Genomic DNA, 21,587 nt, shown 5'->3' on the forward strand with positions numbered 1-21,587 from the left:
GTTTGGTGTCTTTGTCACAGACGATACCCACGGTCTTTAGACACATTGTGTGAAGTGGGATAGATGCGTGCAATTGTTTTCTGTGGCTTATACATCACTGTATAATGTACACCAGCTTTAACAGAGCTGCATACTGTACAGATGGTCTCCCCACAGGAGCTGGAACATGTCCCCACAAACACTGGATCAGCATTGACTGATTGTGTGTGTGTGTGTGTGTGTGTGTGTGTGTGTGTGTGTGTGTGTGTGTGTGTGTGTGTGTGTGTGTGTGTGTGTGTGTTTTTGCTCTGCATGTGTGTATGGCATATCCCCTTCATTTGGTTAGAGTTTGTGTGTTGACTGAAACAGACTATGCTCTCTATTTCACAGGATTATATATATATATATATATATATATATATATTAGGGAACAAACCACACTTACCCACTGCAGACATTACAAGATGAGGACTTGTTCTTCCATTCAAACATAGCTTGATGGAGTGCAAATTTGAATGCAGGGACATCAAGATGTGTTTTTCTCAGGTGTACATTGATGCATCCTTAGAAAACCCCTTATAATAAATCTATCTCGGACAGATTGATGAATACAGTTGCCAAATGCATTAGACTACTGTGAACTGTATGCCAATGATTAGCTAATGTTCAATAATATGGAAATCAGAAAATTGAAACAATGTTGGATTCTAAAGCCATTTTTTTATTGACCTATCAGTGCTTTACTCTTCTGCTGCTATAATGTACAGCACTTTAATTATCAGATTTTGTTTAATAATAAATATATTTTATTTTTTAATTATTTAAATATAACTATTTAATCATTATATATTGAATTATTGTTATTTGAGGGGCTTTCTTGGCTAATGTTTATTTATGCGATTAATTTTTATACCATGTAAGTAATTCAATAAATTATTGTAATCGATTCACAGCCCCAGTATATTTATATGTATACATATCTATAGTTCATAATAAGCAGTATATAAAAATAATACACATCTCTGTTATGTCCCCATTTAGATAAGCAAGTAAACTGGTTCGTTTGTGTTAGTGGTTGGCATTGGATTGAATATTTTTGTCAGGTTTACAGAGAGTGTCTTCCTCTGCATGCTGAGATTTTGGACAGGCACTTCGTTTGAAGTGCGTTCTTGATAGTGTGTGTCTGTACATTTATATGTGTGTTCTGCCTTAAGGAAGTCTGTTCCCTCTCATCCACTGAGCTTTAATATGTTTGAGAGATAAGAGTCTGCCCTAGAAAGTGGGGCTGTGAGGGTTTGTTAGCTGCAGTAAGTCGCCCACCTCTCCATCTCATAGCAGCTTTTATGCTCTCAGTATGCACCATGCAGCCAACCCCAGATTTACACAACCTTCAGCAAATTACATTTAACATTAACAGCTTGTGGAATAGTTAAGACCAAGACTAGTGTCCTGTCCCACTTTTTACTCCAGTGAATATTTCACAGGTTTATTTTATATAGGCAGTTACCATAAAGTCTTGGCTACAAAAAAGCTTTGAACATTTCCACTATTATTGCCCAGGAAAAAAAAAAATATATATATATATATATATATATATATATATATTTAATTAAGCACATGTTGACCTATTGTAGTGGACAGACTTATCACATTGTGAATTCTGTGACAGGATGTGAAATCTGCTGCTGAAATTTGAACTTGAAAATGATTCGCTCTCCCTTTCGCCCTCTCTGGAAAATGGCTTATAATAAATTAGTTTTTAGAGGGTTTTGTTTCTGACAGAAGCCACTGTAATATGGTCTGTTTATTAGTGTCCAGTTTTAATAGTTTCCATGGTTATTGCGTAATTCCTGCTATAGTTTTCTAAGGCCTAGTCCACATTAATACGTTTTCATTTGAAAACGCATCTTTTTCTCACCGTTTTGGCCTTCCGTCCACACTGAGATGGCGTTTTGTCCACGAAAACTGAGCTTTTTGAAAACGCACTTATTAAGATTTTAAGAAGAATTTGTCAGCTCTTTTGGTCTATACAATGCAAGTGGATGAGTGCCAACATTTTTAAGCTCCTAAAATCACAGAAGTCATCATAAAAGTAATCCAAAAGACTCCAGTGGTTAAATCAATGTCTTCAGAAACGATCTTCATTCAATCTCCACTTTAACTTTCACATTCTTCTTCTTGTGTTTTTGGTGATTCACATTTGTCATGCATATTGCCCCCTACTGGCAGGGAAATTATTTCTACCAAAAAAGGACTTAAATATTGATCTGCTTCTCACCCACACCTATCATATCACTTCTGAAGACATGGATTAAAACAATGGAGTCATATGGATTACTTTTATGATGCCTTTATGTGCTTTCTGCCGTGTAAAAATTTTGCCTCCCTGCATTGTACTGACCTACAGGACCGAAATATTTGTTTAAAAACCATAATTTATGTTCTGCAAAGTTTAAAAAGGCATTCACATCTGGAATGGCATGAGGGTTAGTCATTTTTGGGCGAACTATCCCTTTAAAAATATGAATAATGTGCAGGCACTTTCTCCCCATTGACTTGCATATTATTCAAGTGATCCCCACTTGAAACATTCAGGCATGAAATGCCTTAAACACAACTGCAAATTCACCTTTATTCCTGCTTCTTTGATATTTAAATTCAAGACGCGCCGTAAACAAGGTACTGTGGGCTATGTGGTAGGGAACAGGCCTGTGAGAGGGGAAACAGCTGAAAATACCCCTCTTCACCATCTCTTCATTTACTGCTTTGAGGCTTGGTTGTGTACGTGACCTGGTCTTGAAGGAGCAGAATTAAAACTGACTTAAACATTTTAACTATTGGCTTAACTGCTGAGCGGTCTCGCATATGTCAGCAGAGAAGGGTCAGTCATATAAGCAGATGAGCTAGTTATTACATTTTGATTAAAGTATTTGAAAAATATGCATGGATTCATCTTTAATAATAAGACCAGAAACTTGCATTAAGAAAATAAATAGGGTAAATTTTTATGTCATGGCGAATTACACTATTATGGGCTTTTCAGCTAAATGTGAATAGTAAAGCAAGTATAAAAAATGATACAAATGAAATGGCACAAATGTGAAAGGTGGCATACAAAAATATCAAACCATTGTTTTAAAACACATGTAACAACCTTACATTTTTTTTTAAATACACTTGTCCTGAGAACACATTTATACATTTATTGTATAGTGGACCCTTGCCTGAATGTAAGCTAGTGTGGGTTATATTATGTTCACTTGTTTACCCAACAGATATAGCCAAAATATGATGACATTGGAATTTGTTTGGAAGATTAAAAAATTATTCAAATTAAAGCGGGTTGAACCATGTGTTTCAAACCACCACTGCTAGAGAAAACACATTTGTGTAATTGACTTAACCTTAGTTACTGAGATATTACTAGGGTGACCAGACGTTCCGAAAAATTCGGGACAGTCCCGAAATCCAAGCAGTTGTCCAGAATCCTGCCCTAATTGTCCCGAAAATTAGAACAAAGTCTCAAGAGCAGACTCTCGAGTAGTTATAGTGTGATAGAATATTAAAAATTGCTCATTGCTGTCCTGCAGCCAGCTCCTGTTGGCTGCTCATTGCAACCATAGACAGTAAAAGAACGTAGAGAGCTGCAGTAGACTACGTAGACTAGTCACAAGGAGTGATTTGATTGGATGTTGCTGATGTTAAAGCGCAGTGTTTGTTTTATTTGTTTCATGATGACACTTGAGTTCAATGGTTTTTTTTATTTGTATTTCGGTGTTTACATGACAGACAGTCATTTCATTCAGAATTCCTCAATAAATAATTTTGCCCAGATTTTTGAAATTCATTAACCCCCCCCCCCACGTTTTCGTCCGTCCCGAATTTTACCAATTCAGATCTGGTCACCCTAGATATTACCCTTGCTTCAACTTCCCTATGTGACAAATAGCCCCAGCCTCTCCTGTTACCTCAAATACACCTGTGGTAACGCTATAGGAGAAGTTAAATATAAAAGCTTTTACCGCATATCTTCGTCACAAAGCAACAGTTTGTCCTTTAGACGTTTTTTTTCTTCTTTTTATTCATGGTTGTCTCTTTTTTTTTAGTAATTGCAAACACCCGCCTAGCAGTCAGACATGGAAATTTGCTTAATTAAAAGCCTTTTATTCTGAACACAGCAGTCATGCCATTTTAAAAACCGAGAAAGCAAGAGAGATACAGTATAGTTTGATCATGTATGTTTCAGTAATTTCCTTTCATAGACTTCACAAAGCCTGACCTTCATCAGTTTTGTGCTCAACACTTGTGCTAATTGGACTGATTGCATTAGTCTTGCTATTCATGTTCTTTGAAGGCTGTTTGAAGTAGTGTTTTGAATGATTATGGCAAAAATCATAATCACAATTATTTAGGTCAAAATATATATATATAAAAAATATGATTTCAGTTGCCTCCGTGTCTGAGACTGTCAATCTGCGCATCTTAACACGTAGCATGTTGAGCGTGTTACCACGGAGATGTAACGCGTGTGGAGGCTCATGCTATTCTCCGCGGCATCACCACACACCCCACCGAGAGCGAGAACCACATTATAGTGTCCACAAGGAGGTTAACCCAACGTGACTCTACCCACCCTAGCAACTGGGCCAATTGGTTGCTCAGGAAGCCTGACTGGAGTCACTCAGCATGCCCTGGATTCGAACTTGCGACTCCGGGTGTGATAGTCAGCGTCTTTACTTGCTGAGCTACCCGGGCCAGGTAAGTATTGAGATCACGATTATTTAACAAGATTACTCATTGACTTTAGAAATGGGAGAAGATTCAATCTCTTCCCTGCAACTTCACGCAACTCCTATACGCAGCATTGACCGCACAGAGAAATGCCAGTTTCTCTGTGCGGTTATTTTCATAACCTGTCCTGTTTCCTTATTATTTGAAGTCTAATAAAGGATGCTTTAAAGATATAACGCTGGGGTGTTTCATTGCTAAATGTAATGCGGCACAATAATCCTTTTATCTCTATTATCTTGTTTTCATAATTGTTGGAATCCAAAATAATAATTTAAAATAAAATTGTATTAATCGCCCAGCCCTTATTTGAAGGCTTTATTCACAAGTCATATACTGATAATCAGCATACTGTATGATTAGCTCATAAGTAGCTGGAAGTGTTATGTGAATAGGCAGTCAAACAGAATGCACCTCCTGACCCTGAGGGTTCATCTGTTAGTATTCTCCAGTCACACATATTAGATCAAACGATAGATGAATGAAAGTGCCTGGCAGATCCCCAAAAGAAAAATCACATTCTCCAAAACAAGCCACAGAAAAATTATTCATTTGTATTGTTAGCAGTGGCTGGGATGGCACGCCAGCACCCCTTAACATCAATGGACAATACAGCTTCACAAACGAATCCAAACATATGCTTATGTAAACACAGATTGAGCATGAAAATGATCATTATCCTTTGATTGCCCACTGTAAAACATTTTTTAGACCTCTCCAGCTCAGAGTTTTTTTAGTGACTTTTTGCATCTTCTTCTGTCTGCTCCCATTAGGGGTTGCCACAGTGAATCATCCGTGATCCCCATTCTTGGCTTGGCACATGTTTTATGTGGATGCCCTTCCTGACACAACCCCAATGGCTGGGAGACTCACACCTACGGGGCAAATTTAGAGTCTCCAATTCACTTAACCTGCATATTTTTAGACTTGTGGGGCAAACCAGAGCACCTGGAGGAAAATCACACAAACATGCAAGCTCCACACAGAAAGGCCAGGTTGAGCCGGACTCGAACCCGGAACCTTTTTGCTGTGAGGTGACATTGCTAACCACAGTGCTATCCTTTTTGCATCTAAACTTTTTGCATCAAATTATTCAGTTGTCTCATTGAAAGTTCTGTGAATTGCATAGTATCTAATGCGGCAATAGTTTTTAACAGTGGCTCAATCAGAAAATAAATTTTAAGACAGTGAAACAAGGCTCTGGGTGGGCCAAGGGAAAATAGGTTGTGAACTTGTACCATTGTGCATTAACTTATTTTTAGCTCTAAATTTAGTTTAAGCTATGCGTTATAATTATAATGACTTAACACATGAATGGCACTTTTATCAGTGGATTAGGTAGGCCTGTTAATGTATTCATATATTAGGCTTAAAATATAGTCATGAAATCTGAAATTTGGTCATGATTCAATTAGATTATTTTAGATAAATTCATAATTATTTTACAAAATATGCTGAAGACACAAATGTAATGGAGGGACAATTTGCACGATGCGGGAATAGTGTTGTCACTTTACCAAAATTGCAGTAGTCAGTACCAAAACCATTGAAAATTCAAGGTAGGCTTGTGCGGTATACTGGCACTAATGAAATATAGTGATACCAAAAAATCAAAAACACTACGATATCATCTTGTTGCTGATTTTGCTACCATAGATTGTCATGCCAATAGCAGACTTTTACAGGGATGATATATTTTTTTGATGAAATCAATGACAATTAATCAAATTCAAATCTTTAAATGGCCAAGTGTGATCATAAAACATCGGAAGGATGTAATTTAATTAAATAATATGCAGTCTACACGAGAGGTGCAGCTCTGCTCATACTTCACACACGTACAGAAACAGATCGCATGTGATGCACATAATGCGTTGTGTTTAGTTTATGAGTTGCTGTGAAATCTCACACAAGCTCCTTCAGTGCTGCTCTGAGATATAAGCTTGCGAGTTTTCAACATTTCATTTAGAATTCGGACCTCATTAAAACCTGACTAAAACTACCACACAGGAGGAACTCAGTGGTCTGTCAAAATAAAAGTTCTACCAAAATAAAAGCTCTGTTTAACTGGATGCATGAAATTTAGGACATTATGACAGAAATGTTTTACTGTTGAATAGAACATTTTTATATTCAAATTAATATCAATAATACTATTAATAACAATAATTATAAATGGTTTTATTATTATTATTAAAATTATTATTTATAATTATTACTATTATTATTTTAAAATGTTTTATTACATGTAACGATATCACAGAATTTAGTTTTACTGAATATCAGCACACTGTAATTCAGTCATACAGTAGCAGCCTTGGGCCACAGGTAATCAGATCTTTTTCATTAATGTTTTCATTAACGTCACATTTAAAATGTGAAGCTCTGTTGTGCAGCATTTTAATTGACTATTGCTATATACTGTAGCTATTGTTTTTGTTGAAACTTATTTTATTTCATTAAAGCTTTATGTATTTGATTAAATACTGTATTAATGATAACATTTAATTAAAACTTAAAACATGGAATCCAGAAAAAATAAATTTGCAGACTTTGCAACGACAACATTTTATGCAGTTCTTTTACTCAAGTCCTTTTCTCTGTGATTTCATCAGTAATCTGAGGCAACTTATTTGTTGCCAAAGTATTGATTTAGTATAGATACGAGTTACTAGGACTGGTATCATAACAAAGGCAATATTTAATGGTTCTAGATACCAATTTCAATACCACATCAAAAATATTTTAATATGGTAATATGCTATTGAACACACTTCTTCAGCCTATTTAAAGTTACATTTCAATGTAAATAATAAATTAAAACAAATGCATTGTATACATTGCTAAAGTATTTTTAAGTTGGGCTCTACTGAAATCTGTTTTTTTTCCCCTCAAATGCTGTTATTCTTTTTTCTTTTTCCAGAATTCGATGTTATAAAGTTAATTTCATTTCATCAAATTGGTGTCTTTCATCAAATTAATTCTTAAAGCGTTTAATAAGTAAAATAGTACAATTATTTTCCAACATACCATTGCATTTTTAACAAACTTTTATTCAGTATGACAGCACTCTTGATTGTGATATATTGCTTATTTATTATTATTATTATTATTATTATTATTAATGCTTATAATTATTTATTTAATTAATATTACTACAGTGAATATTAAACTTTACTATGCAGTTGTAATATATTTCTGTTGCAATTTCTTCTTGTCTAGCTTTTATTTTGAATCATGCTTTTATTTTGACATGTGTTTTTGACAGAAGCTTCACAAGTCTAGGCAAACTGTTAGCTACATGGCCCAGTGTGATCATTAAAGTGCAAATACTGTGACTTCCAGTTGAGCATGTGAGAGAGAAGACGCGCGAGAAGTGGGCTCCCGAGCATTTTGTCTTACAATTATATTTTTCAGGCTACTTGAAGCTTTTAATACACTTGGTGATTTCTTTTTTTTAATTACTCACTCTAAGATTGTTGCTTGGAAAGATATATGTCTTCTGAAAGGTAACGGAAACTTAAATCGTCAGCGACCTCGATAGAGGGTCATGGTGACAAGATGCCGCTGGATCTGGAAAACCTCTGTGTCACCTCTGACTTCCGACATATCATCTACCATTGCAGAACAGGTAAAAGCAGCTATTGACTCCGCTCTTGCCCCAGTTGTTGCATCTTTTGAGACTTTTAAATCGAGCATTGAGTCACAAGGACGGCGGATTGACGACCTTAATCAACACTTGAACGACTACAGCGACCGCATTATAGCACTGGAACAGACGGTGCTAAAGTTGAATTCGGCAAACAAACAACTCCCTGACAAAGTCGAGGACTTGGAATCACGCTCTTGGTGTTGCTATCTTCGTGTCATCGGCATACCTTAGTGAACAGAAGGGAGCGATCCGGTTACTTTCATGTCACAATTTTTCCAGGACGTGCTCGGATCAGAAATTCTGCGTCATTTTAAATTTACCTCGGCATCAACCACGACTCCTACCCCGACTCCTATATGTAATAATCATCTTTTTCCTCCCATTTCAGATTCCGTATTCTCTTTCTGGGAAAAGAAATGTCTGAAATGCTTTGAAGATCTTTTCATTAATAATGTGTTTGCAAGTTTTTCTGAATTATCCTCCTCATTTAATCTGCTTCACTCTCACCTATTTTGTTATTTTCAAATTAAGCACTGTGCCTCCTCTCTGTTCACTGGGTTTCCCTCTCTGCCTTCAAAGTCTACATGGGAAGAGGCATTTAAACTGAATCCTCATATAGGTGGGATTATCTCAAAGATATATGCATTTATCTTGGCAAAGGATAATTCTTACAGTATTAAAGCTATCAGGGCTTGGGAAGAGGAACTTGACTTGTTTGAGGATGACTACTGGAGTAGAGTATTAGACAATGTACGTACCACCACTTTGTGTGCTAGACTTGGCTTTATACAATTTAAAACAATTTACAGAGCTCATCTCTCGAAAACAAAACTTTCTAAAATATATCCAAATGTTTCAGATTTTTGTGATAAATGTAAACTTTCACCATGTAACCTTAGCCATATGTTTGTACTTTGTCCCAAATTGCAAAACTTTTGGAATTCTTTCTTTACAATAGTTTCTGAGGTCCTAGGGGTCAAGTTAGTTGCTAGCTCTTTGATTGCAGTCTTTGGTGTTTCATCTCGGTCTCAGCCTTTATGCCGTAGACAGGCTGACATTGTGGTTTTGCATCTCTTCTCGCTAGGCGCAGAATACTGTTATCTTGGACTTCCCCACAACCCCCTTCGATATCAGTTTGGCTCAAAGATTTGGCCTTTTAATTTTAAACTTGAAAAAAATGAAGTACAATATTAGAGGTAGGGAGGAATCTTTCTTTAAAAAATGGCAACAATTTATTACATTTTTTAATGATTTACCAACCTTAGACTTGGACTGAGTGGAGGTGTATATATATATATATATATATATATATATATATATTATTATTTATTTTATTATTATTATTTAATTTATGTATGTTTGCTTGTATGGGTATATATGTATGTATACATGTATGCAAGTCCTGTTGTTCTGATTGGGGATTGTTCTGTTGGGGTTGGGTAGGGTTGTATATGGTGGGTGGGTTGGTATAAAATGTAAAAATGCAATTTGCAACAATACAAATTCTATGACATAAAGTGCAAATATTAATGATTTAATTATATAAATATATATAGTCTACATGTGCTGCATACTTCATGTATGACCAGTCATCTTCACACAATAGTTTAAAGCATGCAGCTCAAATAGACTAAGACTAAGATAGGCTAGCCTGTAATACAAAAATATGCCAATGTGACTGGGCGGAGGGCGGGGCCGGGTCGTGATTCTACACACCCGGTCCCTTATCAGGCTAATCAAGCCTCCGAGAGGGATAAAGGCAGACTGCAAGGGTGCCAGGGGCGGAGGAGTCCCCTACCAGCCGCTGAAACGCGTTGGGTCTGAGACCGCCGACTGTGAGTGGGGAGGGGCTCGCTGCCGACCGGCTGGAGCGGGAGAACCGCTGCCAGGGGCGGGGGGAGACCCCTTCTGTTCCCCAAGAACGCGCTGGGCGTTCCGTCTACCAGGGGCCCTGCCACAGCCAGGTTATACATTCACTGGCTAAGAATTAAATGGATGATGCATTGTGATGAACACAAGAATGCACAGCAGACAAGAAGATTCTAAATCTTTTCTGAACATTCTTTGCATTTAGGGAGTAGGTACAGGGAGCTTTGGTTTATGTGTTACTGCAAATATTTTTTTTTTAAATAAAACTGATTTTGCATTATTTGTTGAGCCAGCCAATATGAATAAAGGATAACATGCAAACTAAGAAACAAAAAGTAGATTGTACATTGATCATAATAGACACTGCATATCATCTAGCACGAACATTAACACAACCATTAATATGTATTTAATAAATATATAATAAAAATATAAATTAAATTGGTCATGAATGCAGGCAAATAAATCTCATCTTTATATCAAGCAGGGTCACAGAATTAAAAACTTAATGACGTATAACATGTAAAGAACAAATAATAAACACGAGTAAGGACCTTTGCACACCAAATGCTTCGCCTTTGATCATGAAAGGTGAATCACAGATGAATGGCCCTTTCACATAGAAACTGAGGAGAATTCTGCAAATAAAGTCAAACCATTTTTATAGTTTTTAGTTAATGCTTTTCCCAATAGACATCCAAAGCAACTTTACAGAAAATCAGCTGTAATGTCTGTAATGTCTCAAAAACATGAACAACCAACACTTCTATAGCTTGGAATTATAAAACATTTCACAACTTAGTCCCGCTGTCTACATACTATGTGGATATCACTTTTTAGGAAAACTATTTGCTGTAGATTTATTTATTAGATTTTTTGGCATATTTATTAGGTGCTACTAGTTGCAAATCAAAAAGGGAAATGGAAAATGCATACAGCAGTCACGCTCTGGTCTCAGGAGGTCAATGGCTTTTTAATGTTTTTTTTGCCATTGTATTAAATACGGCTTGGTGTAGTCATTTAAAAATCTCCTTTTGAGTTCCTCTGAAAGAACGAAATGCAGGTTTAAAACAACATGAGGGGGTAAGGAAATTATTGCAGAGTTGTAATTTTTGGGTGAACAACATTTTGAAAGCATAGTGCTGCTTATATATAAAATATGAAACAGAATATATTGAAAAATAATTTTTGGTTTAGCTTAGACCAGCAAAACATAAATGTAAACCTCAGCCAACATTTCAACATAGCTAAATCATCCTCTTCCTGTAAGAAAATAGACTGGATCCTAAATCGCTTGATTTTCTTGTAAAATGCTCTCCTTGCAAGCACATGCCAAGGGTTTACACGAGAACAGTTCTAGTTACTCTCAAAGCCTCAAATCATAGAATCCTTTCATTCTGGTTCAGTGTAGCCGTTGCCTTTTTCAGGTCCTTTAATAATGTCAGGGTATTATGTGAAACTAAGCTGAGCAGCTCAGGTTTTTGGTCCTCAACAGAGTGCCTTTCACCTGTGCCCAGCAGTCTGAGGTGAGTGGTCGGACATGGCTTACGTTTGCTTTTTTATAAGCTAATTTTATGATGTATTTTTTTACAACTTTGTCAATATAGTTATACAGACTAAGCTTTTGCTGTATAACTCTGTAATTCTTAAAGGAATAGTTCACCCAAAAATGAAAATTTTCTCATAATTTACTCACCCTCATGCTACCCCAGATGCAAATGAATTTCTTTCTTCTTCAGAACACAAATTAAGAGTTTTTCAGCTCTGTATGGCCATTTAATGCAAGTGAGTTTTTGATGCTCCAAAAAGCACTTATAGCCATTATAAAAGTAATCCATAAAACTCCAGTGGATTAATTAATGTCTTCTGAAGCTAAATGCTAGGTATGTGTAAGAAATAGATCAATATTGAAAACCTTTTTTACAAAAAATTCAAGAGGGTTGAGGTCAAGTGCATTGGCAAGTTCAAGTGAGAACTGGTGTGTGAAATACCATAATAAAACGGAAGCACAGTGTTGTTTACAACAGAGGAGCATAGAGGATCATACATAGGTCATTTGGCTGGTTTGGATACATCAACTGCGGTGCCATCTGTTTGAGCTGTTTGAATCGGTTTGAATGCAGGTGAGCGAGTGGAGGAGATGCTTAATGGTGCGTTCACATACAACGCAAAGAAAATTTCATAGTAAAGTACAACCGGAATCAAGTAGACCTGCATATTTTCAGAACTTACCAGGTAGTCCAACTTCCTCGCTCACTTTCCTCCAAGCGGTGTCTTTTTTCGTCCGGTATCTGTACATGTATGACGTTGTGTCATGCATTTCCGTGTGCCCACACACCGCTACAACAATTTTGTCATCCATTTTTCCAGCTATCTTCTGCTACTGCGTCAGTGGCATCCAGACAATCACAATGCTGATATGCTTTCGCGACAATGCGTAATGCAGATTTCTCGCTCGAGTTGAAAAACTTCAACTCACATGAATACGTGAATGAAGCGATTTTGCGTGTTCAAGTCAAGCCATTCGCTTCATTCGCGCCACCCTCCGCCAATTCGCATCTATTCACATCTTTGCATTAACTTTGTATGTAATCGCGCCTCGCGAAACATGCGCTTTGCGTTGTACGTTAACACACCATTAGACCGAGCTCCTTGCTCAGACCACTGCATAAACCGCTTTTGTGTTGAAACTGTTTTGCTGTTCATTGAAACATATGAATATCTATGCAGAGGAGGCTTTCATGCCTACATCATGCAAGAGGCAGTTTGAACTCCACCCTCCTCAACAAGCTGTCCGGAAGTGATTTCTTTGTAAAAAAAAAATTTCTTTGTTAAAAAAAATTATTTTATTAAAAATGTATATTATATACTAATCTAATTCTTACAAACACCTAGCGTTTGCTTCAGAAGACATTAATTAGACCACTAAAATCGCATAGATTATTTTTGTGATTGTTATATGTTCTTTTTGGAGTTTCAATTTCTTATTTTTTTTTATCTACACTGAAAGATTATTCAAAAAAATCTTAATTTGTGTTCAGTAGATGAAATAAACTCTCGTAGTTGTATAGGCTTCCAGTTGTTACATGGTTGTACTGGTTTGAATGGAGCACTTTGTATCTCTTATGTGTGTTGTAGGCTGGACTTTGAGCTTGTGTTTGGCTATTTGAGTGTATAGGCAGAGAGGAAGTGCTGACTACCCACAGTCTTAAAGTGCTGACAGTAAAAGAGACAGTGCCTGAAATAGTGCCTAAAACATGGATCCTCAGAGAACAGTATATATCAGTCCCTCCATGATTTTGCGATCTTGTGATTGGTTGAATTTGCAAGAATTTTGCAATCTCCACATTATATATAATTTTTTAAATTTCTGCAAATTTGTCGCAAAAATCTGAGGGAATCCCATCGCTTTCCTTCAGTTCCTTTAAAAAAATGCTTGAAAAGCTTGAAGCAGTTGCAAAGTATAAAAAAAACAAAAAAAACAATTGCATTGTACATAACAGATTTGTATTTAATTTGCACTACCTGTGTGTATGTATGTATGTATGTGTGTGTATGTGTATCATTATTTTTATTTTTTTTTATTTGTATTAATATTATCCATGTCTTGCTGCTGTTTTTGTATTGTTGTGCACTGGAAACTTCTTTCACCAAGACTTGTTCTATTATATAGTCAAATGCACAATTTTTTTTTTCTCCAAGTTTCATTAATTTGAATTTTATGGAAGAGGATTAGGGCCAAGCAATAATAAAAAAATAAAACCATCTTGAGATTAAAGTCATTATAATGCGAGATTAAACTCGTTAAATTTCGAGAAAAAAGTCGAAATACAATCTTGAGAATAAACTCATTAAATATCGAGAATAAAGTCATTATAATGCGAGATTAAATTTAACAAGTTTTTTCTCGAAACACAACGACTTTATTCTCGATATTTAATGAGTTTATTCTCAAGATTGTATTTCGACTTTTTTCTCGAAATTTAACGAGTTTAATCTCGCATTATAATGACTTTAATCTCGAGATGGTTTTATTTTTTTTTATTATTGCTTGGCCCTAATCCTCTTCCGTAGAATTTTGTAAAACATTGCACAATGAAATTTGATTTTGGTATGAATTTGAAATGCATAACTCTTACAATAGCCTAAAATATTTTTTTGAGTGTGCGTTTCCCTTTCATTGTCAACATGATCCTTTTTGATGGATTTGTAGTAACTTCCAGTCCCACTTAACATACTTTACTAATATTGATTGTATAGAAGCCTGTCTGGCCAGACTGTGAGAGGAACTGTCTTGTTTTATTCCTGATAACCCTGCTTATTTATTTCTATATTTTTTTAGAGATGCTTTCAGTCTCCTGTATGAAGGCTGTTTAGACTGTCTGAAATTGAAGTGCATATACTAGCTTATATTAAACTTTTTACATGATAACCCATAATTAATCAATAATAAAAAGTAACAAAACAGTTTTATGAAACAGTAGCAACAGCAGTATGATGAAAGACATAATAAACAATTCCTTTGCCAAGAACTATAGATCATTTGTGTAACTATAGGCTGTTTAAGGGTGCCAAGCAATGTAGCCAATCTCAAGTAATCCAATTAGAATTTATGAATTATATTCTAGAATCCAGTTGGAATTTAGAAATAGAAATGCAGGGAGAGGACTGATAGAAAGCATTTTGTTTTTTTCCTGAAAAGTCTGTTTTATTTATTTATTAATTTTGTTTGAACGCTTACATTCTCCTGGATGAAGGCTGTTTAGACAGTCTAAAATTAAAATGCATATAGTTTTATGACAAATTTGACACTTTTTGCATGATAAATCACATTAATTATGTAATGATAAATATCAAATAATAATAGATAATAAATAAAAAACCTATTTGCATAATAATGTAAAACAATAATAATAAATTAAGCAATAAACCACATGAGGCTGTGTAATACAGTGATTTAACCATGGGTAAGTGTTGTTCTTTGGTAAAAGGAGTTATGATATGGCCTTTATGAAACAACTTTTATGAAATTGCAGCAAAAGCAGTATAATAAGTCCAACATTTTCAATTTATTGTTGCATTTATTAACAACAATAATCAGAATTATTCATTCCTCTGTTAAGTACTATAGCTCATTTACTTGTCGGCTGTTTACAGTTGACAAACCACGTAGCAAATTGACACATTCTAGTGTGTCACATGTGACAAGACACGTGTGCTTTTATCAGCATTTTCTCATCCATTTGGACTTTAGAACTATCTGTTTTATAAATATGTTTTTGTCTTCTACAAGTCAGACATTACTTTATACCATACTACTGTTTCAGTCTGTTCTGGGAATGCTGGGCTGCTCTTCTCATTAATATATGTAATCTTTGCAAATGTCTTTGCTCTACAGCTGTACTCTCTGTTATCTGTGTTAATATTCTCTGAGAAATTACCTGCTTACCTGAGGTTCTGCTTCCCTGTCCACTGATACCACTTGAGTGTAGAGAGTATAAGACATACTCCAGATGTAACTGCAACAACATTTCTAAGTGATGCTGAAAAAAATAGAAAACTTTATGTACATAAATAACAATTTCAATCAAGACAACTTTAGGAAAGATTTAGCATGTTAATGTAGGATTGATATATTGATAGGACTTGGTCTTGGCGGACTAGATCTGCTGCTGCTGCTGCAGAGCAAGTACGTAGACTGCTAGAACATACACAGATGTGCTGTGTTAGCATGTGGATGTTATGCTGCACAATTAGACAAACACAATGCTGCATCAAGCATGTACGACAAGCTGCTGTGCAATTAAATGTAAATATAATCCTCGTGTAGCAGATATAGACAAAGCTGGGGAGGAGGAGGGTTTTAGAGGAAAAACTCTCGTTGCTCTCTGCAGTGAAACCAGCGTATCTGTAAAACTGAGCAATTTAAATGTTAGGCAAAGAGAGAGTACACAAGTTGATTAGCTATTAGATTATAAATCAAAGAACATTTTAGCTTACTCCATGTGAACCTATTTGATTAACACATCACATGTGAGCGAGCCGACTGGCTAATATATAACAAGTTTAAAGAGCCTTGCTTGTAGTTTCATGACTGAACTTTAGTCTATGTACAAAATATGTTAAATCTTTTAACTTTACAATAATTTTTTTTTGCAATATATCCTTTAAAAACCTGATAGATATACTGTATATAATGGGTTAGCGATGTCATGTGTTGAAACGTTCCCACTATATCTGTGATCTCAGGTGTGTGTGTGTGTCATGTGTTGAAACGTTCCCACTATATCTGTGATCTCAGGTGTGTGTGTGTGTGTGTGTGTGTGTGTGTGTGTGTGTGTGTGTGTGTGTGTGTGTGTGTGTGTGTGTTTTAGTTGTACACACAATAAGTGGTTTATAATGAGGAACATTTGTATATTTTTCATCCTTGTGCACAAGAACTTAATGAAAGATGTGTTAAAACATGAATACTCCTAAGGGTATATTAGAGAGCGTATTATGTTGTCAAAGCCATGTAGTGTTGTACGCATCACAGCTTACAGAATAACTTAACATTAATGAAACAATATAATAACCTTGGAACATAGACACTTGGAACACAAGTATCATTTTAAGTATCAAGTACCCTGTTAAAAGAGAAAACCTGACAAGAGAAAATTATTTTGGTATGTTTTCATAGCGCATAAGTCCTCCCAGTCTGATGTTGTCTTGCCTCTTTTTTTTTTCTTTGTAGATCCTGAAGATTATCAACCACCAATATGGAAATCCTACCGTGAGTACTTAAATATTTACTTAAATGGGCATTTTCAATGCCATGTATGCATCCTGAGGATGTTGCTCATAGTTAAACCAGCATGTAATATAAAAACCAGGAGATCGTAGCCATAGAAAAGATTTAAAGAAATGGTTCACCCAAAAATGAAAATTCTCTCATCATTTACTCACCCTCATTATATCCCGTGTGTATGAATTTCTCTCTTCAGCAGAACACCTTTGAAGAAAATTAGAAGAATTTCTCAGTAGGTCCTTTAAATGCAAGTGGATGGTGATCCGACTTTTGAAGCTCCAAAAATCACAGACAGACAGAATAAATGTCATCCATACAACTCCAGCGATTAAATTAATGTATTCTAAAGCGTCACGATCAATTTTGGTGCGAAAAAGATACAAATGTAAGTACTTTTTAACTCTAAACCATTGCTTCCAGTCAGCAGCTGTATGGCAAGTGAGAGACGTGAGAATTGAGACACGGGTGGCACAACCAGAAGAGCAAGCGCTGCTTACAAGTGAGGAGGAGGAATGCTGTTCGGTAGCTAGGCTGATTTTGGTTTAGAACTGTATTTATCTGTTTCCAGGAATGGGCAATATTTTAGATACATGTATTTTGAAATAAAAAATACTATTTTGTGCTTTGTAATTTAAAATTCCAATGTAATTTGTATATAAATGCATTTAAGTTTGATATTTGTGTATTTTCAAAATACATAAAATACTTTGTGCTAGTCAAACTCTTTATTAGGCTGCTGATTTCCTGTACCAACTAGTTCAAGCAAGCCCCCCAACTTTCATGCACATGAACTGTAGTTGTCAGAGAGAACGGCTGCATCTAGCAGTGGGTGAGCGAATTTTCTGCGTTCCTGCAAGGAAATATGGAGGAAAGCCTTCTATACACTCACAAGCATAATATATATATATATAAAAAAAGATGTATTTTTGTTAAATAGGCCTATAATAAGATATCCCAAGCACAAATATAGAAAATTACAGATGTTGAGAATGAACGCGAGAGGGGGAGGTAGCCTACAGTAATAATTAGCTATTAAAAGCAAAGATTCATTGTGGAAATAAACAGACTTATGTCCCCAAGTTCTACGTTCACATTGGGGGAATCAAAAAGGTGGGTTATAGTATGTCTTTCTCCTCTTTTAGATTAGTATCCTATTGGCCATGCAAAATGTCAAAATTTCATGCTGGCTAATAATATATCACGCTTGCAAAGTCCCTTTGGATAATGCACAAACATTACATAGATTTCTATAATTGTATCCAATTGTATCTACTGATTTGGATTAAAATGTTCCATAAATACATACCAATATAAATTGTTCTATATATATATATATATATATATATATATATATATACTATATATATATATATATATATATACACACACTGTGTATATATATACACCATTGGTGTGTGAATGTGAGTGTGGATGGGTGATTGGGACACAATGTAAAGCGCTTTGGTAACCACTAAGGTTAATAAAAAAGCGCTATATAAGTGCAGACCATTTACTATATATATATATATTATATATTTTTTTATGAAATTGGAGTGGTGAATCTTAACTAAAGAAGTTTACAGTAAATTTATTAAAAGTAAAATAGTAATTAAAATAACGTTGTAAAGAAAATGCTTGATAAATGTAAACGTAGTTAAGAAAATGCAATCATTTATTTATTTTCATTTTGTAAGCTCTGTATTGTGTATATCTGTAATGCTTTTCATATTTTTGGCTGTGGCTCAGGTGGTAGAGCGGGTCGGCTACTAATCGTTGGGTTGGTGGTGCGATTCCTGGCCCACACGACTCCACATGTGGAAGTGTCCTTGGGCAAGACATTTCCTCCCAATGGCAGGCTAGTGCCTTGCATGGAGGCTCTGCTGTCATTTGTGTGTGAATGTGATGTATGTATGTGTGTGTGTGTGTGTGTGTGTGTGTGTGTGTGAATGAGTCACAGTGTAAAGTGCTTTGAATACCATTAAGGTTAAAAAGGCTCTATATAAGTGCAGACCATTTACCATTTACATTGAAATATCTTGAGTAGAGTGATAACAGGGCACAAATATTGCTATGGTGCAGACTTGGAGCAGTTCCCCGTCTGTCGCTCAACGTTGTGTCGAATACGTCACATTAGTTTTCAGGCCACATATGGAAGTGGCGCGGTGGTAGATCCAACCTAGCGAGGGAGGAGTTGCTACAAACACAGCGACTGTGGGGCAGAGGTGACAACCAAAGGGAGATGTGGGTCCGCCGGCAGTTACTCTTTCAGAAGCGCTGTCGAATCGCCCAGGGGCAAAGCTGCACTGGCGTGCAGAGAAGGAGAAAGCCGCTGATACGCGCCATAGATCGAACAGCATATGCTCTGCAGAGGTGGGTGGAACAGTAAGTGATCTCAGCTCACTGATCGCACAACCACTCGGCTCCGAAGAAAAAATCTGAATGGACAAATGCACGATTCCCTCCTTTTTTACCCGTACATCCGGGGGATGGGACATGCAAATTCTGTCTGCCAAATTCTCATTGGCCTTTTCTCAAGTTCCGAGGTAACCGAGGCCTGCAAGAAAGACCCCCAGTGTTGCTTCATTCAACACAACGTCTCGTTCCCGCCATCAGGGTACGGAGGTTACAACAGTAACCTAGACGATTTCTTTCCAAGGGTTTGAAAACAGTGAATTGGTGTGCAAGAGAGGAGCGGAATATCTCATCTGTCCATCGCAATATCAGTCACACAATACGAATGCTAAATTTCTGACACTGCCAGAACTTCGACAGAGTCTAAAGATTATCGCAAAGGCTATTAATTGGTTGTCGGTGAGCATGTCACACTAAACATTGTAAGATTGATGATTTTGCCCTACAACAACAGAAAACTAGGAAATCAAAAGTAGTCAGCAACCAGCTAGCAAGCTAGTCTAACTATCGTTAGCGAGTTAATTGAATGGCCAATTGTACATGTATTTTGGGTATTTTCAAGATACAAAATACTATATTTTATTTTTATAATTTTTTCCACACAGTATTTGGTATTTAATTTTGATACATTTAAACATGAGGTATTTTGTATTTTTATTTTAAATACATTTTCATGTATTTGTTCCCAACACTCTGTTTCTTAACTCACAATGGTGCGTTTGTGTGCTTATCCTGGATGTCTCAACCAAGAGAAAAACTTGAGATTACGTGTCCATAATATGCCAACGTGACCACGTGAAGTCAATGCTCTCATGAAGCTTAACGGAAGTGATGGTTTATAGTTAAAAAATAACTTAAATATTGATCCTTTTTTGCACTTAAAGATTCAAAGGTCGGCTCACCATCCACTTGCAATTTAAGGACCTACTGAGCAAAGATATTTTTCAGTTTTTCTTCAAATGTGTTCTGCTGAAGAAAGAAAGTCATACACACCTGGGATATCAATAAATGAGGTGAATAAATTATTATTTTCTGGTGGAAAACTATCCCTTCAAATGTTTCAAAACTAGATCCAGTTGGCATATTTCATAGCCTACTTGCAAAACTCTTCACAATCCTGATCAGAGCAAGTAGTGTAGACTGGAAGCAGAGTGTGAAGCGTAGTTGTGTGATTTTTGCCTGGAGGGATTTTTTTTTAAAGTCAAAGCATCTTTGTTCATTCTCACTCCAAGATCACTCCTACGCCAATCCATCATGTTGTGGAGCGGAGGGGGGCGGGGCCGGTCGGAATATCGCGCGCCCGGTCCCCAATCAGCCTGATGAGGCGCGCGAGGGATAAAGGCGGCCGGTGACGATTGTTGGAGAGAGAGAGAATTACGGACATGTCCGTCATGTGTGTTTATGTGTTTTTGAGTTTCTCATTAAAATATAATTTATGTTGACAAGCCGGTTCTCGCCTCCTCCTTGCCCATCCTTCAACTGTGTTACACATGTGTATAACAACCAGCCCATAATGCATTTGCATTAACAGTCAGAATGATACACTCACATACCCTGATCCAGATTAGCTTATACAGTAATGTACTTGATGAAGAAATTGAATATTCTGTGCTCCAAACAGGAGAATATTCTTGGGAATGTTACATTACCTGTAGCAGGTGATCAGGGTTCTGCACCACTTTGTGCTCAAAGCTTCTCTGACCTGTGAGCATTATTCTCATGTTATTTGTAGCTAATCCTATGGTTCACTTCTTTTTCCATCCTCTTCACTCTCCCGATGCAGTATTTTTAGATCAGGCTCCATCCTTGTCATGTTGGTGTATGTTGTGCAGAACTCAGCGCTTGTTCTGAGCTTCCCTGACAAAAACTTAGCTTTGTCATCAAATGCCTTCCTGCGCCTTATGTGGAAATCTGTAAAAATCTGAGCAGTGAGTTCAGATTCTCTCTGTGCTTAGACTGTGATGAGCAGCTTTTAATAAAGTCTTCAAGAGTAGGTCGAGTCCATGTGGAGCTAAATTGCCCCAGCACGTCTGCTGCTGTTATTGAGCCTGTATTGATCATTTCACTAGTGCTGCTCTATTTACACTGATCTATATGCCT

The 21,587-nt window shown here is 36.3% G+C and overlaps 1 protein-coding gene across 2 annotated transcripts in view; it reads left to right on the forward strand.

Annotated features, from left to right (window-relative positions):
• LOC127657593 (beta-chimaerin-like) overlaps positions 1–21,587 on the forward strand; it is a 75,903-nt gene that overhangs the window by 15,217 nt on the left and 39,099 nt on the right. For both annotated transcript variants that reach the window (XM_052146450.1, XM_052146451.1), the window contains exon 2: positions 17,022–17,060. In XM_052146450.1, the coding sequence (XP_052002410.1) occupies positions 17,022–17,060 (39 nt within the window). The remainder of the gene's footprint in view (positions 1–17,021; positions 17,061–21,587) is intronic.

Source organism: Xyrauchen texanus, chromosome 17 (assembly GCF_025860055.1).
Source record: "Xyrauchen texanus isolate HMW12.3.18 chromosome 17, RBS_HiC_50CHRs, whole genome shotgun sequence".
Lineage (NCBI taxonomy): Eukaryota > Metazoa > Chordata > Actinopteri > Cypriniformes > Catostomidae > Xyrauchen > Xyrauchen texanus.